The sequence below is a fragment of the Lacerta agilis genome, chromosome 11 (assembly GCF_009819535.1).
Source record: "Lacerta agilis isolate rLacAgi1 chromosome 11, rLacAgi1.pri, whole genome shotgun sequence".
In the NCBI taxonomy this organism is placed as follows: Eukaryota; Metazoa; Chordata; class Lepidosauria; order Squamata; family Lacertidae; genus Lacerta; species Lacerta agilis.
The window spans coordinates 36,314,101-36,332,256 of NC_046322.1; the positions used below are offsets into that span (position 1 = coordinate 36,314,101).

An 18,156-nucleotide genomic window follows, 5' to 3' on the forward strand; every position below is an offset into this window, starting at 1 on the left:
AGGGTGTGCATTCATAATATTATTTCTGTGCAATTTGCTATTCTCTTAAAATGTCAAACTTTGAATGAATGACTATTATTTATTTATTTATTTTATTTCTATACCACCCTATACCCGAAGGACTAGCATCCTAAGCTAGCATTTACAGGCAGGAGCGCCAGCTTGGCCCTGAGACCATGGGTGCCATGCAGTGTGCATGGTCCTGGCACCATAATTTCTGGGTGCCCAGCCTCTTCATGGAGAATTTTGTGGTTACTCGGGCACCCAGGGCCCCAGGGAGCTGGCACCTGTCTTTACAGGGTTCTATGTCCATGGAATCACTCTCAGCAATCTTCTAAACTGGACAACTGGTTCAGCCTGTATGTTTCACTGGACTGGCATCTTCCCTTCATATTCCACAATCGGCTTAAATTCTACCCCCTTACTAAATTTAGGATTATGAGGAGTCTGCCCCCCCCAATTCATAACAGTATTATAGCTGTTAATATACCACCTTCCAGTAGAAATGCACAGAGTGGCTTGCATAAGAGATTTGTTTTTGAAGTTAGCATCTGTTGGTTATCGGACAGTTAGTTTATTCTGTTTATATCCCACCTTTTCATCCAAGGAACTCAAGGTGGCCTACATGGATCTCCTCATTTAATTCCAACCCCCTTTGTGGTATGTTAGGCTGAGACCTTGACTGGCCCAAGGGTACCCAGCAAGCTTCATATTATTGTGGCATCATCCATCACATCATTAATAGACACAGTCCTCAAATTGATCATTAACTATAAGATGCTAGGAGAATGGATGCTACATCATTTCTGTGACGCTGTTTGTAGTGTGTTAGATGTTTTTCTGATATGTGCAATCTCACTGGGAAGTCAGTGCAGCAATGAATTTTTATATATATAAATAATTTATGTAATGCATAGTATATGATCCAGCTAATATAAGCTTCTAAGCTGGGAATGACTACCTGCACTGTTTAAAGAGATCATGAATACCTCTTTGAGGGAGTGATGCTATCTTTACTGAAGGAGGCCATGGGTGATGTACTGTCTACTGTCTCACTTGACTAGAGCAACTTGGAAAATCTCCAATTCAGATTGGAAGCACAAGTCACGGACATATGTCAGCTGTTTTTGTTACACTCTAAAACATCATCTAGGACGTTTGATGTTGTTACAGTGTTAGTATATTATTTACTATTCTTGGGGAAAGCTGCAAGCATTGCTGGGTTAAGTAGATTTCTTAAGGCTGTTTCACACTAGGTTTGGATGGAAATTGTTTGGCAGGTATTATTATTATTTATACCCCGCCCATCTGGCTGGATTTCCTCAGCAATTCTGGGTGGCTTACAGCATATCTAAAAACATAAAACATCAAGCGTTAAAAACTTCCCGATACAGGGCTGCCTTGTTATTAATTTGATTTACCGGTATTCACCCTAAGGTCCCAGGATGGGTCACAACAGTTTGAAATAGAACATTAAAACAATTTAAAGCAACTTACAACCACAAAAATTGGGCGTGTCCTAAAGATCTTAAGGAGACTCTTCATGAGCTAGGGGACCGGTGTGAATATCATGAAATGTTTGGAGAAGGGCAGCTCTCTGTGTTAACTTGACACCCAATGTGAAAAACCACCAGCTCAGCCTGGTCTCATTGACATGCTTGAGTTCTTGAATGAGATAGCAACTAAGTGACTCCAAGGATTCATGCAGGTTGGATGAGAGTGGGAGAAAAGGGTTTAAAACAATATTGTGACCAGAGGATAAATTGTATACATGTGTGTCAGCGGTCTGAAGATCTGCCTGCCTGTTTAATATTAAGATGCTGGAACTTTGACAGAGAAGGGCAATTAATTATTATGTTTACATTGACTTTTTGTTCCATTCTTAGTTTTCATCTTTCAATCCATCCTGTTTTCTTAATATAGGAGATAAAAGGCTAAAAGCAAGGAGAAGCTCTTTGTACTTGATTGTCAAGGCAATGTCCTGTTTATAGAGCGGGTGGCGCTGTGGTCTAAACCACAGAGCCTAGGGCTTGCCGATTGGAAGGTCGGCGGTTTGAATCCCTGCAACGGGGTGAGCTCACAGCACGTCAGAGTGCAAGTAGATAAATAGGTACCGCTCCGTCGGGAAGGTAAACGGCATTTCCATGCGCTGCTCTGGTTTGCCAGATGTGGCTTAGTCATGCTGGTCGCAAGACCCAGAACCTGTACGCTGGCTCCCTCGGCCAATAAAGCGAGATGAGCGCCGCAACCCCAGAGTCGTCCGCGACTGGACCTAATGGTCAGGGGTCCCTTTACCTTTACCTTTACATATTTATAGAGCTGGCCCATTTGAGAGCATTTCAGGTGTAGTATTCACAGTAGTGGACTTTCGGTTCTCTGTTCCCCCCACCACTTGTGTTTCATTCTACGCCACCCTAAAACTGCCTCTGGTATCAACTATTATTTGCCATTATATCAGGCATCATTTGTTGATGCAGTCATTTCCGCTTTGGATGTAAATTGGAAACCCGCTTCCAACCATGGTTTTCAATCTGTCACCAGAAGTCCCAGCCATGCTTTGCTGATTTCCCCCCCAATTATGACAAACCCTTGGTTAATACTGTACTAAAAAGGAAATCGAAAGGGGAGGACACAGCTCATTCACAGTCTTGAATTGAGTCTGTGCATCACCTGTTTAAGCTGTCTATACGGTGAGCAGAGCACAAATCTTTGCATCCCTTCCAAGGGCAAGTCTTAATCCAGGGTAACAAATAGAAAGGTTGCAAGGACTCAGGCCAGGATGACAATAAACAGTGGTTTCCTCTATTTGTTGTTTAAAGTATGAAACAAATTTCAGTTGCAATGATTTTTAACTCCAGGACAAGGCCCTGTTTCATTTATTCTTCATCAGCTGTCGTTTCTTAGTTTTATTGTCAAAGTGTACCGAATGCCGTCCTGGCCTGAGTCCTTGCAACCTTTCTATTTGATTTCCTGAACTGCCCAAAGACTCCCATTTTTTTTTTATCCAGGGTAATGGCAGAGTTGTTATTCAGGAAGGGACATGGCTCAGTGGTAGAGCATCTGCTTTGCATGCAGAAGGTCCCATGTTCAATCCCTGGTATCTCCATGTAGGACTGGGAATGTTCCCTGCCTGGAGAGTCACTGTTAGTTGGTGATACTTAGCTAGAAGGACCAATTGTCTGATTCAGTTTAAGGCAGTTTTCTATGTTCCTATTCATACTTTCACATGGTACCCAAAGATTGCTAGTGAATGAATTAAAGTAATTGCATTAAAATGCTGACTGCAAATCAGTACATCATCAACATGGAGAGGGGAAAAAACCTCTGAAAATAGGATGCAACATCTATCTTTGTTGAAGATTTTCCCTACAGCATTAGTGTTTTACTTTTAAATTAATATTTTTTTTTTGTCCTGTAGAAGAAACCTGAAAGTGCTAGCCTTGCCGAATCTCCTAAAACACAAACAAGTGGGACATCTTCCATCAGTAAGGTAACTTGAGTGGTTATAGAACTGTTCGTCATATTCCTGGAAGCATGACCGGCAAATGCTTTACTAATTATCTAATCTTGAATGTTTAGGCTCGTGTCATCTGTCTTTAAATTGACTGTGGGTTCTTATATCGTTGACAAATTGTTGGAAGCTGCCTTTGGAGGGTTTGAACCTAAAATGTGGCTCATACATATTTTACATTAATAATATAGATGAGTGGTATATCAGTCAACTGAAACTTCAATGAAGTGAGTTGTGATGCTTTGACAATACAGATGTCACCTCTCCCCCACTCCCCACAAAAGGCTGCAGACAAGCTTCTGCTGAAACCGAAAGTAATGTCTCTTAAATTTGGCATAATGATGGTGAAGCAATGGGAGAAGGGCGAGCAAACACCAGAATGGAGATTTTCTGTCAAATTGCCCATGAAGCACTAGAGAAGATTAAGTGAGTCTTCCCCCCCCCTTTTCTTTTTTACCCCTTCTAAAACTGTAACGGCTGTCCCTGTGGGAAAATGACAAATTACAGAATGATGTCTGCCATGAGGATTTATGCCTCTGGAAGGTGTGACCTTACCTGCAAATTTCATCAAATTCCACCCCCAAATAAAAAGGTTTTTAGACATTTCCTTAAAAAAAATAAAAAAATAAAAGGTATCTAGCACAAAAGTGCCTTGATCTATCTGTCTGTAATTTGGTAATCTTTGTTGACTCTGGAGGGGGAAATATGTCTGCAGATTTAATGCATGCATCTCAGAAGAAAAAACATGGTTATAACCATTGCTGATTTTCCCAATAGCAAAGTGGCCAACAGGTTGGGAGACAGCGTGGACTGGGACAGACCCTCAGATGAATTGGGCACCTAGAAAGTGCTTTGACGAAAGCTCCAAATGGAATCATGTGGTTGATGCACACCAATATTGCGTACACGTATAAAATATCTGAATGAAAGCTGCAGGCTTTGTGTTAAATTTTGAGGTGCTATGATGGGTTCTGGGTATTTCACAGCACTGTGAGGAAGCTAGCATCATGTTAATCCTTTGAAAATGTCCTGCATTGAGATCATCATAAAACATGCATGCATGTGCAGCTATGTGTTACCAGGCACAGTTCAAAGTCTTGGTAAGCCCTAGTAAGCCTCCTCCCATGTCAGCTTGCCTGTTCACTAAACTCAAGGAGGAAGGTCAGAGTGGAAGCGCTGTTGGGTGGGCCAAGGAATGTGGCTTTCTCAGTGACTGTACCAGCATTGTAGAATGGTTTGCCCAATGAGGTTCAAATGGCTTCCTTCTGAGTGTTCTCTTGTAATTCATGAAGACTTTTTTTAATTTTCCAGATTGAAGTGCTTTTACTGAAGGCTGTGTTCTGTTTTGAGTTTTTATTGCCTCTGGGTTGTGCTCCTCTGGTTTTAATTATTGTGGGTTGACTTGATTGGGAGGGGTTGGTGAAGCAGGCTGGTAATGCAGAGCTGCCACAGTGGCATCAGTGCCAATTACCTGGATGGTGTTGGGGCAGGATGGTGGCAAGGCTGGGGTTATGCGGACAAATTGGTGTCAACACCAGATAGGCACTTTCCTAATGGATGAGATTTCCAGAAGTTTAGCTGAGCCATTAATGCAGCTTGTTCAGTGTTTATCTATTTCACATATATTGTGTTATAAAAGGAAATATTTATTTTTAGAGTGGTGGCAAAATACCCATAGGAAACTATCATATTGGATCTACCTTTCTGTTATTTTCCACCCTGACTGCTAGCAGCTCTCCAGATTGCGATTTTTGCCTGCTCTTCTAGCTAAGATTATTTTAAATGGAATGTCGGAGGTGGACTATGGTAGCTTCTGCACATGAAGTATGCACTCTGCAAGTGTGCTATGGTTTGTGCTTTGGGTTTCCTTTACTATATATATATATATATATATATATATATATATATATAGTAAAGGAAACCCAAAGCACTACAGCTCCTATAAGCTGATGTTCTTGTGTAAGTTTTTAATTTGTTCCCTGGCTCTAATAGTTTATGTGCAGCAATAAAATATTGTCTGATAAAGAGAATGTTACATGTTCAATATGGCGTACACTAAAATGGCTTTATTGCTATATTGAATTCAGAAACAACATTTTGAAAATATAGTTCTCTTCCTCTCTGTATTCTGGATGAAGAGAAATTGCCAAACAAATTTCAATATGCAAATAATTTGTGTGTTTTTTAAAAAAATATTCAGAATAATTTCAAAAGATATGTGGTGCATTGTTGTTGGTGTTTTCATATAACATGCTGAATATTTATTTAGAAATCAAGCCAGAAAGGTCATATTATAAAGAGTTTCAAAGATATTTGTGCCCACAGATTCTTCCTGGTGAATAAACAGGAGCTGTGAAAGGCCTGCTTTGTTTTTGTAATGCATTTATATGTTATAGAGCGGTCTTCAGGCTATATGCCAGGCACCCTCAAACCCAGCCCTCCAGATGTTTTGGGACTACAACTCCCATCATCCCTAGCTAACAGGACCAGTGGTCAGGGATGATGGGAGTTGTAGTCCCAAAACAGCTGGAGGGCCGAGTTTGGGGATGCCTGGTATATGCCTTTCCCACTTTGGTAAAACAAAATCCCCTGCCAGTAGGTTATTAGTACTCCCACTTCAAGCTTTCATTGTGCCTTTGGTGGCTTTTTAAAAAAAAATTCAGAAGCCTCAGTAAAATTTGGTGATTCAGTTTTGTCTACTTTCTTCTCTTAACTACAAGCCACATAAGTAAAACACCCGCATTTGACTTTGGCAGCAATTCCTGTTCCATTTTGGCAAAGCTAGCTGTCCACACCTTTCTTGTGAGGATCTCTCAAGTTTATTTGAATATTCATAGGAGGTGGAGCAACTGAGCCTGCAGATTGAGTGTGTCTGCTTGTGCGGTTTGGATTGGTTGTGCCCTCTTCACTGGCACAGGTTTGTTCCAGGGGCTGTGTTAAAACTGAAACCATGGCTAGAACTGATACAAACTGAAATAAAAGCAAGCTTGCGATAAGGATCCGGTGTGGTCTGTTTACCTAGAGCTTGGGAAAGAACATACCAGCTGCCTGGAGTGAGTACTGTTTTTCTGGGATTTTTTTTTTTTTGCTACTGTCAGTACTGCAGTCTAACTGTGTTGCGTACTTCCTGCTTTCTTTTACTTCTCCAACCCTGCAGTGCTTTTTACTGCAGAACATGAACTACTGAATTAGTTAGTGTTGTGCTTAGTAAGCGGGCTGGAGCATTTTATTTCTGGAGATGCAGAGTTTTACAGCAAGACATAATTATCTTGCTTTGTGACCATCATTTCTAGCCCTGAGAAGAATAGGCTTTTCTGCAAGGGGCTGCTGACTATCTGGGGTGTTTTTTTGTCAGAAAGGTTGTTGTGAAAGCAGTGACTTGTAAGATCTTAGCAAAATCTCGAGAGTAAGATCTTCATGGCTATAGATCTAATGATTCATAATCTTTTTTAAAAAATTAAAAAAACCCTGAATTGACTGTCATAAGCTCACAATGGTGTCTTGCAAATTTGGTGTGTCATTGCTGACTGTCTATTCAGTGTATATTTGGAACCTGTGTAATTCAGGGTGTGGTGATCTGTACAGGATATATCTCTCTCTGTTCAGGCATGTCCAGGTAACTATTGTCTCTTCCAACTCACAGGTGGTGTTTACTTAATATTATATGTATATTATTCCATAACAATGAAGCTGAATGACTAAAGCTGTTGCTAAGCTAACAACAGTAGGAATATGTTTCCGCCCTACCCCCAAAATTATAAACAATTTCCCCCCTTTAATATTTTAGAAAACAATTATTTTCAGTTATGGGGTTTGGAGTTAATTGACTGAATTAAACTGCAATCCTAAACATTCTTACCTGGGAGTACGTCCCACTCAACTCAGTAGAATGTTGAAGCTGAAACTTTCTATATGATGTCTCTCCTCCAGGAAGTGATTTCTTCCATGGTGCTGAAGGTTGAAATTGGGAGGCTTGTAATGGCAGGCTTGAGTATGCCCATTTATATACAGTGGTGCCTCGCAAGACGAAATTAATTCGTTCCGCAAGACTCTTCGTCTTGCGGAAATTTCGTCTTGCGAGGCACCTTTTCCCATAGGAACGCATTAAAATTTAATTAATGCGTTCCTATGGGAAAAAAAGTCCGGGGGCCCCTCCCGACCGGCACCGGAGCCAAGCCAAGCCGCGTTTTAAGACTGCAGTGAGCGAACAGCAGCGCTGCTGTTCGCTCGCTTCAGTCTTAAAACGCAGCTCCGCGGCTCCGGGAGGGAGGGAGGGGGCCGTGGGATGATGCCCGACATCGGGCATGATGCCACGGCCCCCTCCCGACCGGCACCGGAGCTCCGCGGTGCTGTGTTTTAAGACTGCAGCGATCGCTGCAGTCTTAAAACGCAGCTCCGCGGCTCCGGGAGGGAGGGAGAGGGCCGTGGGATGATGCCCGACATCGGGCATGATGCCACGGCCCCCTCCCGACCGGCACCGGAGCTCCGCGGTGCTGTGTTTTAAGACTGCAGCGATCGCTGCAGTCTTAAAACGCAGCTCCGCGGCTCCGGGAGGGAGGGAGGGGGCCGTGGGATGATGCCCGACATCGGGCATGATGCCACGGCCCCCTCCCGACCGGCACCGGAGCTACGCGGTGCTGTGTTTTAAGACTGCAGCGATCGCTGCAGTCTTAAAACGCAGCTCCGCGGCTCCGGGAGGGAGGGAGGGGGCCGTGGCATCATGCCCGACATCGGGCATGATGCCACGGCCCCCTCCCGACCGGCAACGGAGCTCCGCGGTGCTGTGTTTTAAGACTGCAGCGATCGCTGCAGTCTTAAAACGCAGCTCCGCGGCTTCGGGAGGGAGGGAGAGGCCGTGGGATGATGCCCGACATTGGGCACGATCCCACGGCCCCCTCCCGACCGGCACCGGAGCTCCGCGCCGCCGAGTTTTAAGACTGCAACGATCGTTGCAGTCTTAAAACGCAGCGGCGGGGGCTCCGGGAAGGAGGGAGAGGGCCGTGGGATGATGCCCGACATTGGGCACGATCCCACGGCCCCCTCCCGACCGGCAGCGGAGCTTACCTTTTCGCTGCGGTCGGGAGGGATGTTGTCCGCGTCTGCCATTTTGGATCGACTGCGCATGCACAGTCGATCCAAAATGGCGGACGCGGACATCACCCCTCCCGACCAGAGCGAAAAGGTAAGCCAGCTTACAGTGGTACCTCGCCAGACGAATTCGTCTTGCGAAAAACAGGCATAGACGAATTCGTCTTGCGAGTCAACTAAAAACTCGCAAAACCCTTTCGTTTTGCGAGTTTTTCGTCTAGCGAGGCATTCGTCTTGCGGGGTACCACTGTATTATGAACCAACCCTGTCCAAGTTGGGATCTACCTTATCATGTAGTCTACTAATCATCACTACCACTGCTCTTCCACTCAAATCACACCTGGCAATGTGTGTGGCAACTAGGAGGCCAAAGCATTCATTGAAATGGCATCATTTTCTGTGCTCTCTGCACAGTTCCACCACCATCTCTAGCAGCGGATAAGCTCTCTTGTTTAAGGAAAGGCAGCAGGGAAGAAAACCCTCTGTTGCCACCTCTTATAATCGTAGAACTGTAGAGATGGAAGGGATCCCAAGTGTCATCTAGTCCAACCTTCTGTAATGCAGTGTACCTGAAGGAAAGTCTCCCCCCCCCCAACATTCAGCCCGGACACTGAGGTCCAGTCTGAGCACCTTCTGAGGATTTCCTCACTGCGAGAAGTGAGGCTACAAGGAACCAGGCAGAGCGCCTTCTCGGTAGTGACCTCCCATCAGATACCAAGGAAATAAACAACTATCTGACTTTTAAAAGACACCTGAAGGCAGCCCTGTTTAGGGAAGTTGTTAATGTTTGATGCTATATACTGTTTTATATATACGGGACATGGGTGGCGCCTAGGGCTTGCTGATCAGAAGGTTGGCGGTTCGAATCCCCACGACGAGGTGAGCTCCCGTTGCTCGGTCCCAGCTCCTGCCCACCTAGCAATTTGAAAGCACATCCAAGTGCAAGTAGATAAATAGGTACCACTCCGGCGGGAAGGTAAACGGTGTTTCCGTGCACTGCTCTGGTTTGCCAGAAGTGGCTTTGTCATGCTGGTCACATGACCCGGAAGCTGTACGCCGGCTCCCTTGGCCAGTAAAGCGAGATGAGCGCCGCAACCCCAGAGTGGGACACGACTGGACCTAATGGTCGGGGTCCCTTTACCTTTACCTTACTGTTTTAATGTTCTGTTGGGAGCTGCCCAGAGTGGCTGGGGAGGCCCAGCCAGATGGGTGGGGTATAAGTAATAAATTATTATTATTACTTTGTTGATGATGATGATGCAGGAGTCTGAACTAAATCCATGACAGATGACCACCCAACTTCTGTTAGAAACCTTCCATGAAGGAAAGCCCACAAAGTGCTTCCTGTTGTTTAGTCAGAATCTCCCTTGTAACTTGAATCCAGGTCTTACCTTCTGGAGCAGGAGAAAACAAGCTTGCTCCTTCTTCCATGTGGCAGCCCTTTGGATATTTGATTATTGCTATCATATCTCTCTTATAAATGTTATGCCCCTGCCCTCCTTCAAAAATGACTCTTGTTTTAATTTCCCCCTCATGTCACTACACCAAGTTATGGGAAATGCCCATTTGCCTGTGGGCCAAATAGCTTCATGAAACTTGGAGGTTTTGGATATATATATATATATATATATATATATATATATATATATATATATATATATATATATATTATAACTAGCTCCAGAGCATGGGTAGAGGGCAAACCCAAAGTCCTTCAGTGACAATTTGGCTATTTCCTTCAGTTGTCTTTGTGGTGATGACCTTGATACCAAATGGTACTTCTCCCATCACTAGCTGTCATTTGCCTGAATCTTTGAGTGCATGTTGATTACGCACTTTGGGTGTTTAGCAAATAGGACTTGTTAGGGAGTTGATGGGCTGAACTGGGAACCACACTACTTTTATGCTGGGCCATAGTCCATGGTCTGTGTACCATGCTCTTGGGCCCCTCTTCAGACGTAGTAGGCATATTCAATCTGGGGCATTACCCCAAAGACTGACAGGCAGTAATAAGCCTCTGGATTGGTCAGGTTTGGTATAAATAGTAGGAGCCTGATCTTCTCTTGCCTCTTGATCAACATAGTAATACCTTTTGCTTGCTACTCTTTAGGCTCCTTCTTCCAGCTCAAGACTCTGATCTCATGCAGTGTTCAAAATTAGCCAGGGGCCAGGCACATTTTGCACCTGCTTCTGACCAAGTGAAAGATGCCTGGGTGCCAGGGTGGCTCCTAACATCTTCACCATCTGGGGATCATTGGATCTGGACTGTTTTCACACACCAGTACCCCATCCTGTAGAATTCTATAAGCTATATTTTATCTGCACAATGAGAATGAATTTCTGGAACCAAAATGGTTTTTCTGTGCAGCCTGAGCAGGAGCAGTCACCATTAAGAAAAAGAGGTCAGAATAGGCCATTGTATATGTGGACTGTCCCAGGATCAAGTGACTTTTCTTTTTTAACTTTTCAAAGCTCTTAAGCTAGCTCAAGGTTGCCATCTGAACTCACCAGATGTTTAACTGAGAATCAATCACAGTCAGTCCCTCATTTGAAAAATAAGACTTTAGAGACGTCTTGCCCAAAAATGCAACTTGACATTCCATTTTGGTGCCTTCAACCTTGGTGTAAGGAACCATTTGGCACCTAGCTTATATATCTGAGTTTATAATATTGTCTCTTGGAAGCTAAGGTAGAGAGAAACCCTCCAGATCTAGATTCAGGTGTGACTTATGCCTGCCCTACCTATACTTTGAAGACTCACTGTGAAGCATTTTTTTATTCTTTACTACAGCTATTTTAATATTCTCTAGTGGTGCTCTGATTTTATCATGAAAATATCCACACTGTCATTTTGTTCTTGCTGTGTTTTTGAAATCTGAAATTTCTCTCTCTCTTCTTTTTTCAGTAGAGCCAAATTTATTCAGTGCACCAGGCAGTTCACAATCTTGTATTATAAACTGGGTGTGCCTCTGGTCAAACATGCTACAATCTCTCCCAAGTTCTGTTTAGCTATGAATCATACAGTTATTACCAGTTACCAGGCAACTCTTTCATATTTGTTTCCAAGCCCAACATATGTATTCACATGGTTCATCAGTGGCAAAACTTTGCTTGTTTATGAACTCAGATAGTGGTAAAAAGGTTTTTATTTTTTTAATGGCTGCTTGGTAAATATTTGAAAGGAAAATAGCAGAGGAAACAAATAACATTCTGTAGAGTTGCGATGAAGAAAGATATCACTGCAGCATTAGATGTGTACAATGTAAATGTTATCCTATCGTCTCTCCTTGCAGTCTTTGTGACAGATTAAATTTCCCTTGCACACACTCTTGCCATTTCTTCCTAAGGGTTTTATTACACGTGGTGCTGAAAAACTAAATTGTGATCATTCTCAGTTTAAATAAAAAGCTCCCTCTAGTTTCATGTTCAGTTTCAAACCTACTCTGTTTATAGTCCAGTTGAAGAACTGATACATGATCAATATAGCTGCTGATCCCATCAAACCATCCTCCTGTGAGTCTTTACAGGTGTGTGCAAGCGTAAGAGAGTTTGTTGTATATACCGCCACACACATAGAGGGGAAAGTTTATTTTTTCTCCCCCAGTCATGACTGGGATTAAAATTGTCCTCCTCCATGCTTAAGAAGCCTTAGCCTATTATATTGTTTTCCCTGGGTATCTCATCTCCAGTCTAAAGAGTTTGCCATGAGCTGCTGTTCTCTTTCCATGATTACTGCTTTGATATCAACTTCTCACTGGCTCTCTCTCTCTCTCTATTTTACTTTACACTTGCCTATGGTCCCTCTGATGTTTATTTGCTGGAACCACAGGGCTGTTTCTCACCCACTTGGGGACTGACAATTTGCTTCTCCAAGTCCTGGAATCCAATTGCCTAAAATATGGCAGTTTGAGTAGGGTAGGTATGGGACTTGCTTATAATGCATGCCTTTATAATGGTTGTGGCAGTCTCTTCCAGATGCGTGTTTACTCCATGACAATAATGAATGTGACTCATTTTAAAGAAGCTTGGGACAGATACTTGTCCTGTATCCAGGAGGAGGAAGACTCTGTACAAGTAACTTGATTATGTGAAGGTGGCTTATTGTAGAATGAAAGTATGACCTCATTGCCTAGCATTTACTTGTTGGAAAAATATAGGTGGAGAACATAGTCAGATTACATAGTGAAAGCCTTTGGGCATGCCATTCAGAATCTATTGAAGCTGAGTGTGTCACTGAAGACATGTAGCCTACTTAACAATAGAATATCTGGTTGCCACATTTTATGCAATGAGGGCGCAAAAGAAAATGGTTTTTCAAATTTGGTAAAACAGAAAATTTAAATAAGGGACCTGTTCCATGTGGCTCCCATGTAAATGTAAAACTCTTAGTTTGGACTTACCAGAGCCTACAACCACTTATTTCAAATGATACCTCAGTAGGTAGAGCATGAGCCCCATGTTAGGTAAAAGATTCTGGCACTGCCGGGGTTTGGACTAGATCAGGCATCCCCCAAACTTCAGCCCTCCAGATGTTTTGGACTATAATTCCCATCATCCCTGACCAGTGGTCCTGTTAGCTAGGGATCATGGAAGTTGTAGGCTAAAATATCTGGAGGGCCGCAGTTTGGGAGTGCCTGGATTAGATGATCCCATAGCTGTCAACTTTTCCCTTTTCTTGTGAGGAATCCTATTCGGAAGAAGGGAATTTCCCTTTAAAAAAGGAAAAAGTTGACAGCTATGGATGATCCTCGTGGTTCCTTCCAACTCTACAGTTCTGTAATTCTGAGTTTTAATGTTTTCTTCAGGCCAGCTCTGGAAAGCTTGGATTAAGATGGGATTGATAGCCTGGTTTTTTCCAATAAATAATTTTGACAGCATAATGACTCTTAAAGAGATAATTATAAGCACAAATACATCTTTGGTTTCAGTACATCATTAACCTTCATACTGAAGAAAGGTGGGAGGGAAGGTTAATATCTTAACATTAATTGGTTTTGTAAGCAGCCTGTAATAATTGCTGTTCTGTGCCCTTTCATTTCTCCTGTGTCCTTGCATTTTTCTTAAGTCTAGCAATGTTAGTTTGCCCCTATTAAGAGATTATCAAAACGTAATCCACCCTTGAACAAAATAAAATAAAAAAATCCTTCCAGTAGCACCTTAGAGACCAACTAAGTTTGTTCTTGGTATGAGCTTTCGTGTGCATGCTCATACCAAGAACAAACTTTGTTGGTCTCTAAGGTGCTACTGGAAGGATTTTTTTATTTTATTTTGTTTTGACTATGGCAGACCAACACGGCTACCTACCTGTAACCACCCTTGAACAACTCTCTTAGTATTATCAATTTCATTTCATTCTATTGGTTATCTGTAATCCACTTTTCATTCCAGAAGGAAACCAAACATGGCTAATAAAAAACATCTGTGTCTGATATAAGCACTCCAGGTTATTCTGACTGTATTCAAGCATTTACTTGTTTATAGCACATCCCCCCCCCCCAAACCTTTGCACTTCAGCCCTACTGCTAATGAATGAGTATGTTACATTTTGTTTAATCTTGTATTGAGTCTATGGAATTTTGGTTATTTGTGTATTTAAACACAACTCCCCATTCATTATATGCTCTGTGCAATTTGTGGAAAAAAAGATCAGCGTTCACATCCATCACTGAACATCCAAGTTCAATGAGAGCTTTGGGATACAGATTTGCAACTTGCTGTACTGTATTGGGATGGAATTCTAAAATATATAAAAATAGTTAACTTCAGTTGGTGGGCAATTAATTCACATCCTTTTTTTTGCATATTGTAGGCTCAGTCTTCTTCCACGGTTTCCTCAAAAACACCCACTATGAAGCCTTCTGAAACAAAGGTATGTCTTCTGTAAAAGCATAAGCAAGTGTCTATTTATACCAGCCTGATTCTGTGCTACTTTTACAGCAGCTGTTATTATAAGAAATTGCTATGTGATCTTTTTCCATCTCTGAGCACTTATAAGTGAGTGCAAGTTGCTGACTGACCCAAGAAGTAGGGTTTAACACAAGAGTTTAACACTACCGGTGTACTATCAGTGTTAACTCCCATCAAAATGGTTTATATGAGCAAGTAATAAATGTTAACTGTGCTTAAGAACTGTTGTGGAGAGCAATTCTTTTGTGATCACATATCATTGGCTGTATGGAAATTGCACCGCTCAGTGGCGGAGGAAGCCTCTTCGCTGCCCAGGGCGGCGGAGTGAAGGCACCCCCCTGGGGGTGGGGTGTCATGGCGCACATCGGCACTGCGCATGCCCGGAATTTCTGGGCATGCATAGTGCATCCCAGCCAGCGCTGCTGCTCCTGCAGCGAGCGGGTGAGCAAGCAAGCGGCAGGTCGTGGGGCTGCCCCGGCTGTGCTGCTTTACGGATGGGGCAGCCCCACAACCCGCCGCTCGCTCGCTGGCTCGCTCGCCGTGGGACCAGCAGCGCCGACTCAGTGCATCCAGGCCGGCGCTGCTGCTCCCGTGGTGATTTACGGACGGGGCAGCCCCACGAGCCAGTGAGAGAGCGGCAGCTCGTGGGGCTATCCCGTCCTTCCGTAAAGAAGCACGGACGGGGTGCCAGGGGGCGAGCGAGTGGCGGGAGGGGCCGGGGAGTGTCACCCCCCTCCCCTGGAACCCGGGTCGCACTGCCCCCTATTCCCCGCCCTTCCTACGCCACTGGCACCACTTATTCAACCAATTCCTACTGATATGGTATCAGTGTTTGGATTTGAATGGAATGTCCACAATCAGTTCCTCTAAAACAACAACAGCATATAGGTGATGCTAATCTTTGTTTTATGTGTCAGGTGAAATTATATGTCTCAATTTGCTCATATGTGCATAACTGATAGGCAATCTTTATTCCTTTGCAGCTAATAGTGTTTAGTCATATATGCAACTCCCTAGACAACATTCCTTCTTTCAAGAGAGGATAGTAGAGAGTTGAAATTGTCATTGCTTAAGGGGGGGGGGGATTTCCCAGGTAGGTCAGTAATTGACCATGTAAAATTGCATGTTCTATTTTTCCTCCTCATCCCCATAACCTTGATTCCTAAATTTCTAATTTTCTGACTTAATCAAATCCTACAGCAGGCTAACCACATAAAAACAAGTCTATCTCATTCTGCCTATTATGTAATCAATCCCATTGTTGCAGAATTCAACCAGGCTCAAATACTGCCTCTACCAGCACACAGAACAATTCACAATAAAATAAAATTTTGTTAAAACCTATAAAGGTTTTTAAAATATCCAATTGCTTCAATCAATTTTTGAAGTAATGAACTCCACATAACTGAGAGACATCAACTGATACATAGCGTGGGCTGGGGTGGGGAACCTGAGACCCAGGGCCTCCAGCTTTCTCTGTCTGGAGCTTAAGACTCTCTCCAGACTACACCTGCCATTGGGTGCTTATTCCTGACTGGAATATGTCCTGAGCTGTGATAGCACCCTTTGCTTGCCTGGATGGGAGAGATGTATGTAGAAAACTTGTGTGTGGTTGGTATTTAGCTTACTGCACCAAGGTAAGAATCACATTACTTGATCTATCTGGTTTTGCCTTTGGCTGCACCCTCCACCAGCATGTGGCCTCTAAAAGCTTCTGAACAAGGGGATGCGGCCCTCCAGCTGAAAAAGGTCCCCTACTCCTGGTCTAGAGTATTTAGCTTCTATTAAATTGCTTACTTGACAGTTGTAAATTATGTTTCTGTTATGGCAGGTTTGTCACGACTTGTCAATGTAAGCCAGACTCTGAGAGAGCTGTTCTTGTGCTCTGGTGTTCTCACCTTCATGGGATTGGCACTCAAGTGTTCATATAAATAGGCAAAGTGGGCATCCTATTTATAGATTCAAATGACTGCTAGAAGCACTTGGCACGTTCCTTACCTTGTTAGAGAGGGCGCCAAAAACCCAGCTCTATAAATGCAGAGCCTGTTTTTGCACACAATTAAGATCAGACTAGAAATGTTCTGCTCTTCTCTTGTGAACAAAATGAAGGACCAGTCTTCTTCTTCTTTCCTATGTGTGAATTGTACCTGTGTGATACCTTTGCTTTGTAGAAGTTGCTTAATGTAGCAAGAAGAGGAGTCACTGAGGAATATAGAGGTGGTTGAATCAGGCCTTCAAAGCGCCTATTAATAATCATTTCTGCAAAATTTAAATCACCCAGTCACCTTTGAAATTACATGGTAAACTAAAGTTCTGTGCATTCTTCTTAGGGTAGTGTTGCAATTTGGAATGAGGGATATCTGCTTACTACTTAGATCTCTGTCTTTCATACCTCCGAAACTTGTTGAAACAAAAAAAGGGGTGTGCCTTTTCCTCATATTCCTTTTGCCTTGATCTACCTGGTGGGGAGTTGCCTTACTAAAGAGCAAGACTTTAGATTAGGAGGTTATCAATGCTTGTTGGAGAAGAAGTGGTTGAAAATCATTCTTAACTGCTGTAGCTTCCTTGGTTGCAGGGAGAGAGAGCATTACTGGTAATTCTTTTGCTTCCCCGCTGCTATCTGTTTCAGTAATTGCTTTTCTGCCTAACCCAGAAGTGGGTCTCTTTTACAGTGAAGTGGTACATAAATGGCATGAAGAAAACATATAGGAAGCTCCCATTTGCTATTATCAAACAGCAGCTTCCCATGCCATAAAACCGCTTTGAAAACTGAAGGGAAACTTTTGGATATGGCATAGTGGCCTCCTTTTCAAAAGGAAAAAAATGTCATTGATCCCACTGGGAATCATCAATCCCCTTGGGTGTACCTAAAATAGATCTCTTAATCTGAGCCACAATATCTATTTCCCATTTTTATCCTCCTGGCTCAGATACAGAAGCACATATAATTGTGAGCAGATTTTGTGTTAAAATGGGACCCTTGTCAGTCCTCAGACTGCAAGTACCACTGACCTATTCCCAGTCCTATTCTTCTTCCGTCTTTCCCACTCAACCCATTTCTTTTCTCCATGAACTGGATCCTTTCTGAATTTTAAATTTGACTTTCATCCACGATTCTATTGACAGTCTCTTAGCATTACTTACACAACACAACAAGGGCTGGAAAAAGAATAGACTCTGCTTCCAGGACAGCTACATTGGATAAAGCAAGGGGATCTCTCCCATCCTCTTCAAATAGGTGCCGCACTTCGGAGCAATACCCACATGGCCTCTGGCAGTGAAAAAAGGGTAACCCCACTCCACCCCACTCCCTCTGCTCCTGTAGCTTTAAGGTGGGGTTTGTGCTGTTTGGCTAAGTGAAGGCCATTAGTGCAACTGAGTTCAGAAAGAGGCAGCTTAACGGAAAAGAGAATGAGGATGGGAAGCGACAAAAAGAAGCTGCAAATCCAGCTGAAGGATAATCTATTGAATAGCTTTTCACAGCTCAGCTCTTGCAATGCATAATATTACATAAAACAATCCGTGAGCATATGCCCTGTTCTCTAACAGTGTTATCCTGTTTACCCAGAAGTCCTGTTTAGTTTCCTGGAACATAGTCTCTTTCTAGTAAGTGTGCAGAGCATTGCAACCTAATAACCCAAGCCAGTGAT

General features: G+C 43.2%; 1 protein-coding gene and 1 non-coding gene across 10 annotated transcripts in view; both read left to right on the top strand.

Annotated features, from left to right (window-relative positions):
• The window catches only part of CAST (calpastatin), a 66,124-nt gene that overhangs the window by 15,625 nt on the left and 32,343 nt on the right, over window positions 1–18,156 (top strand). For 6 of the 9 annotated variants that reach the window (XM_033163674.1, XM_033163681.1, XM_033163678.1 and 3 more), the window contains 2 exons: window positions 3,419–3,485; window positions 14,409–14,468. In XM_033163674.1, coding sequence (XP_033019565.1) covers window positions 3,419–3,485; window positions 14,409–14,468 — 127 coding nt within the window. Of the gene's footprint in view, window positions 1–3,418; window positions 3,491–6,447; window positions 6,565–14,408; window positions 14,469–18,156 lie in introns of those variants that run through there. The other 3 variants (XM_033163675.1, XM_033163680.1, XM_033163682.1) reach the window with 2 other exon arrangements.
• On the top strand, window positions 3,035–3,106 carry TRNAA-UGC. Its single transcript has one exon. It is a non-coding gene; the product is annotated as a tRNA-Ala (tRNA).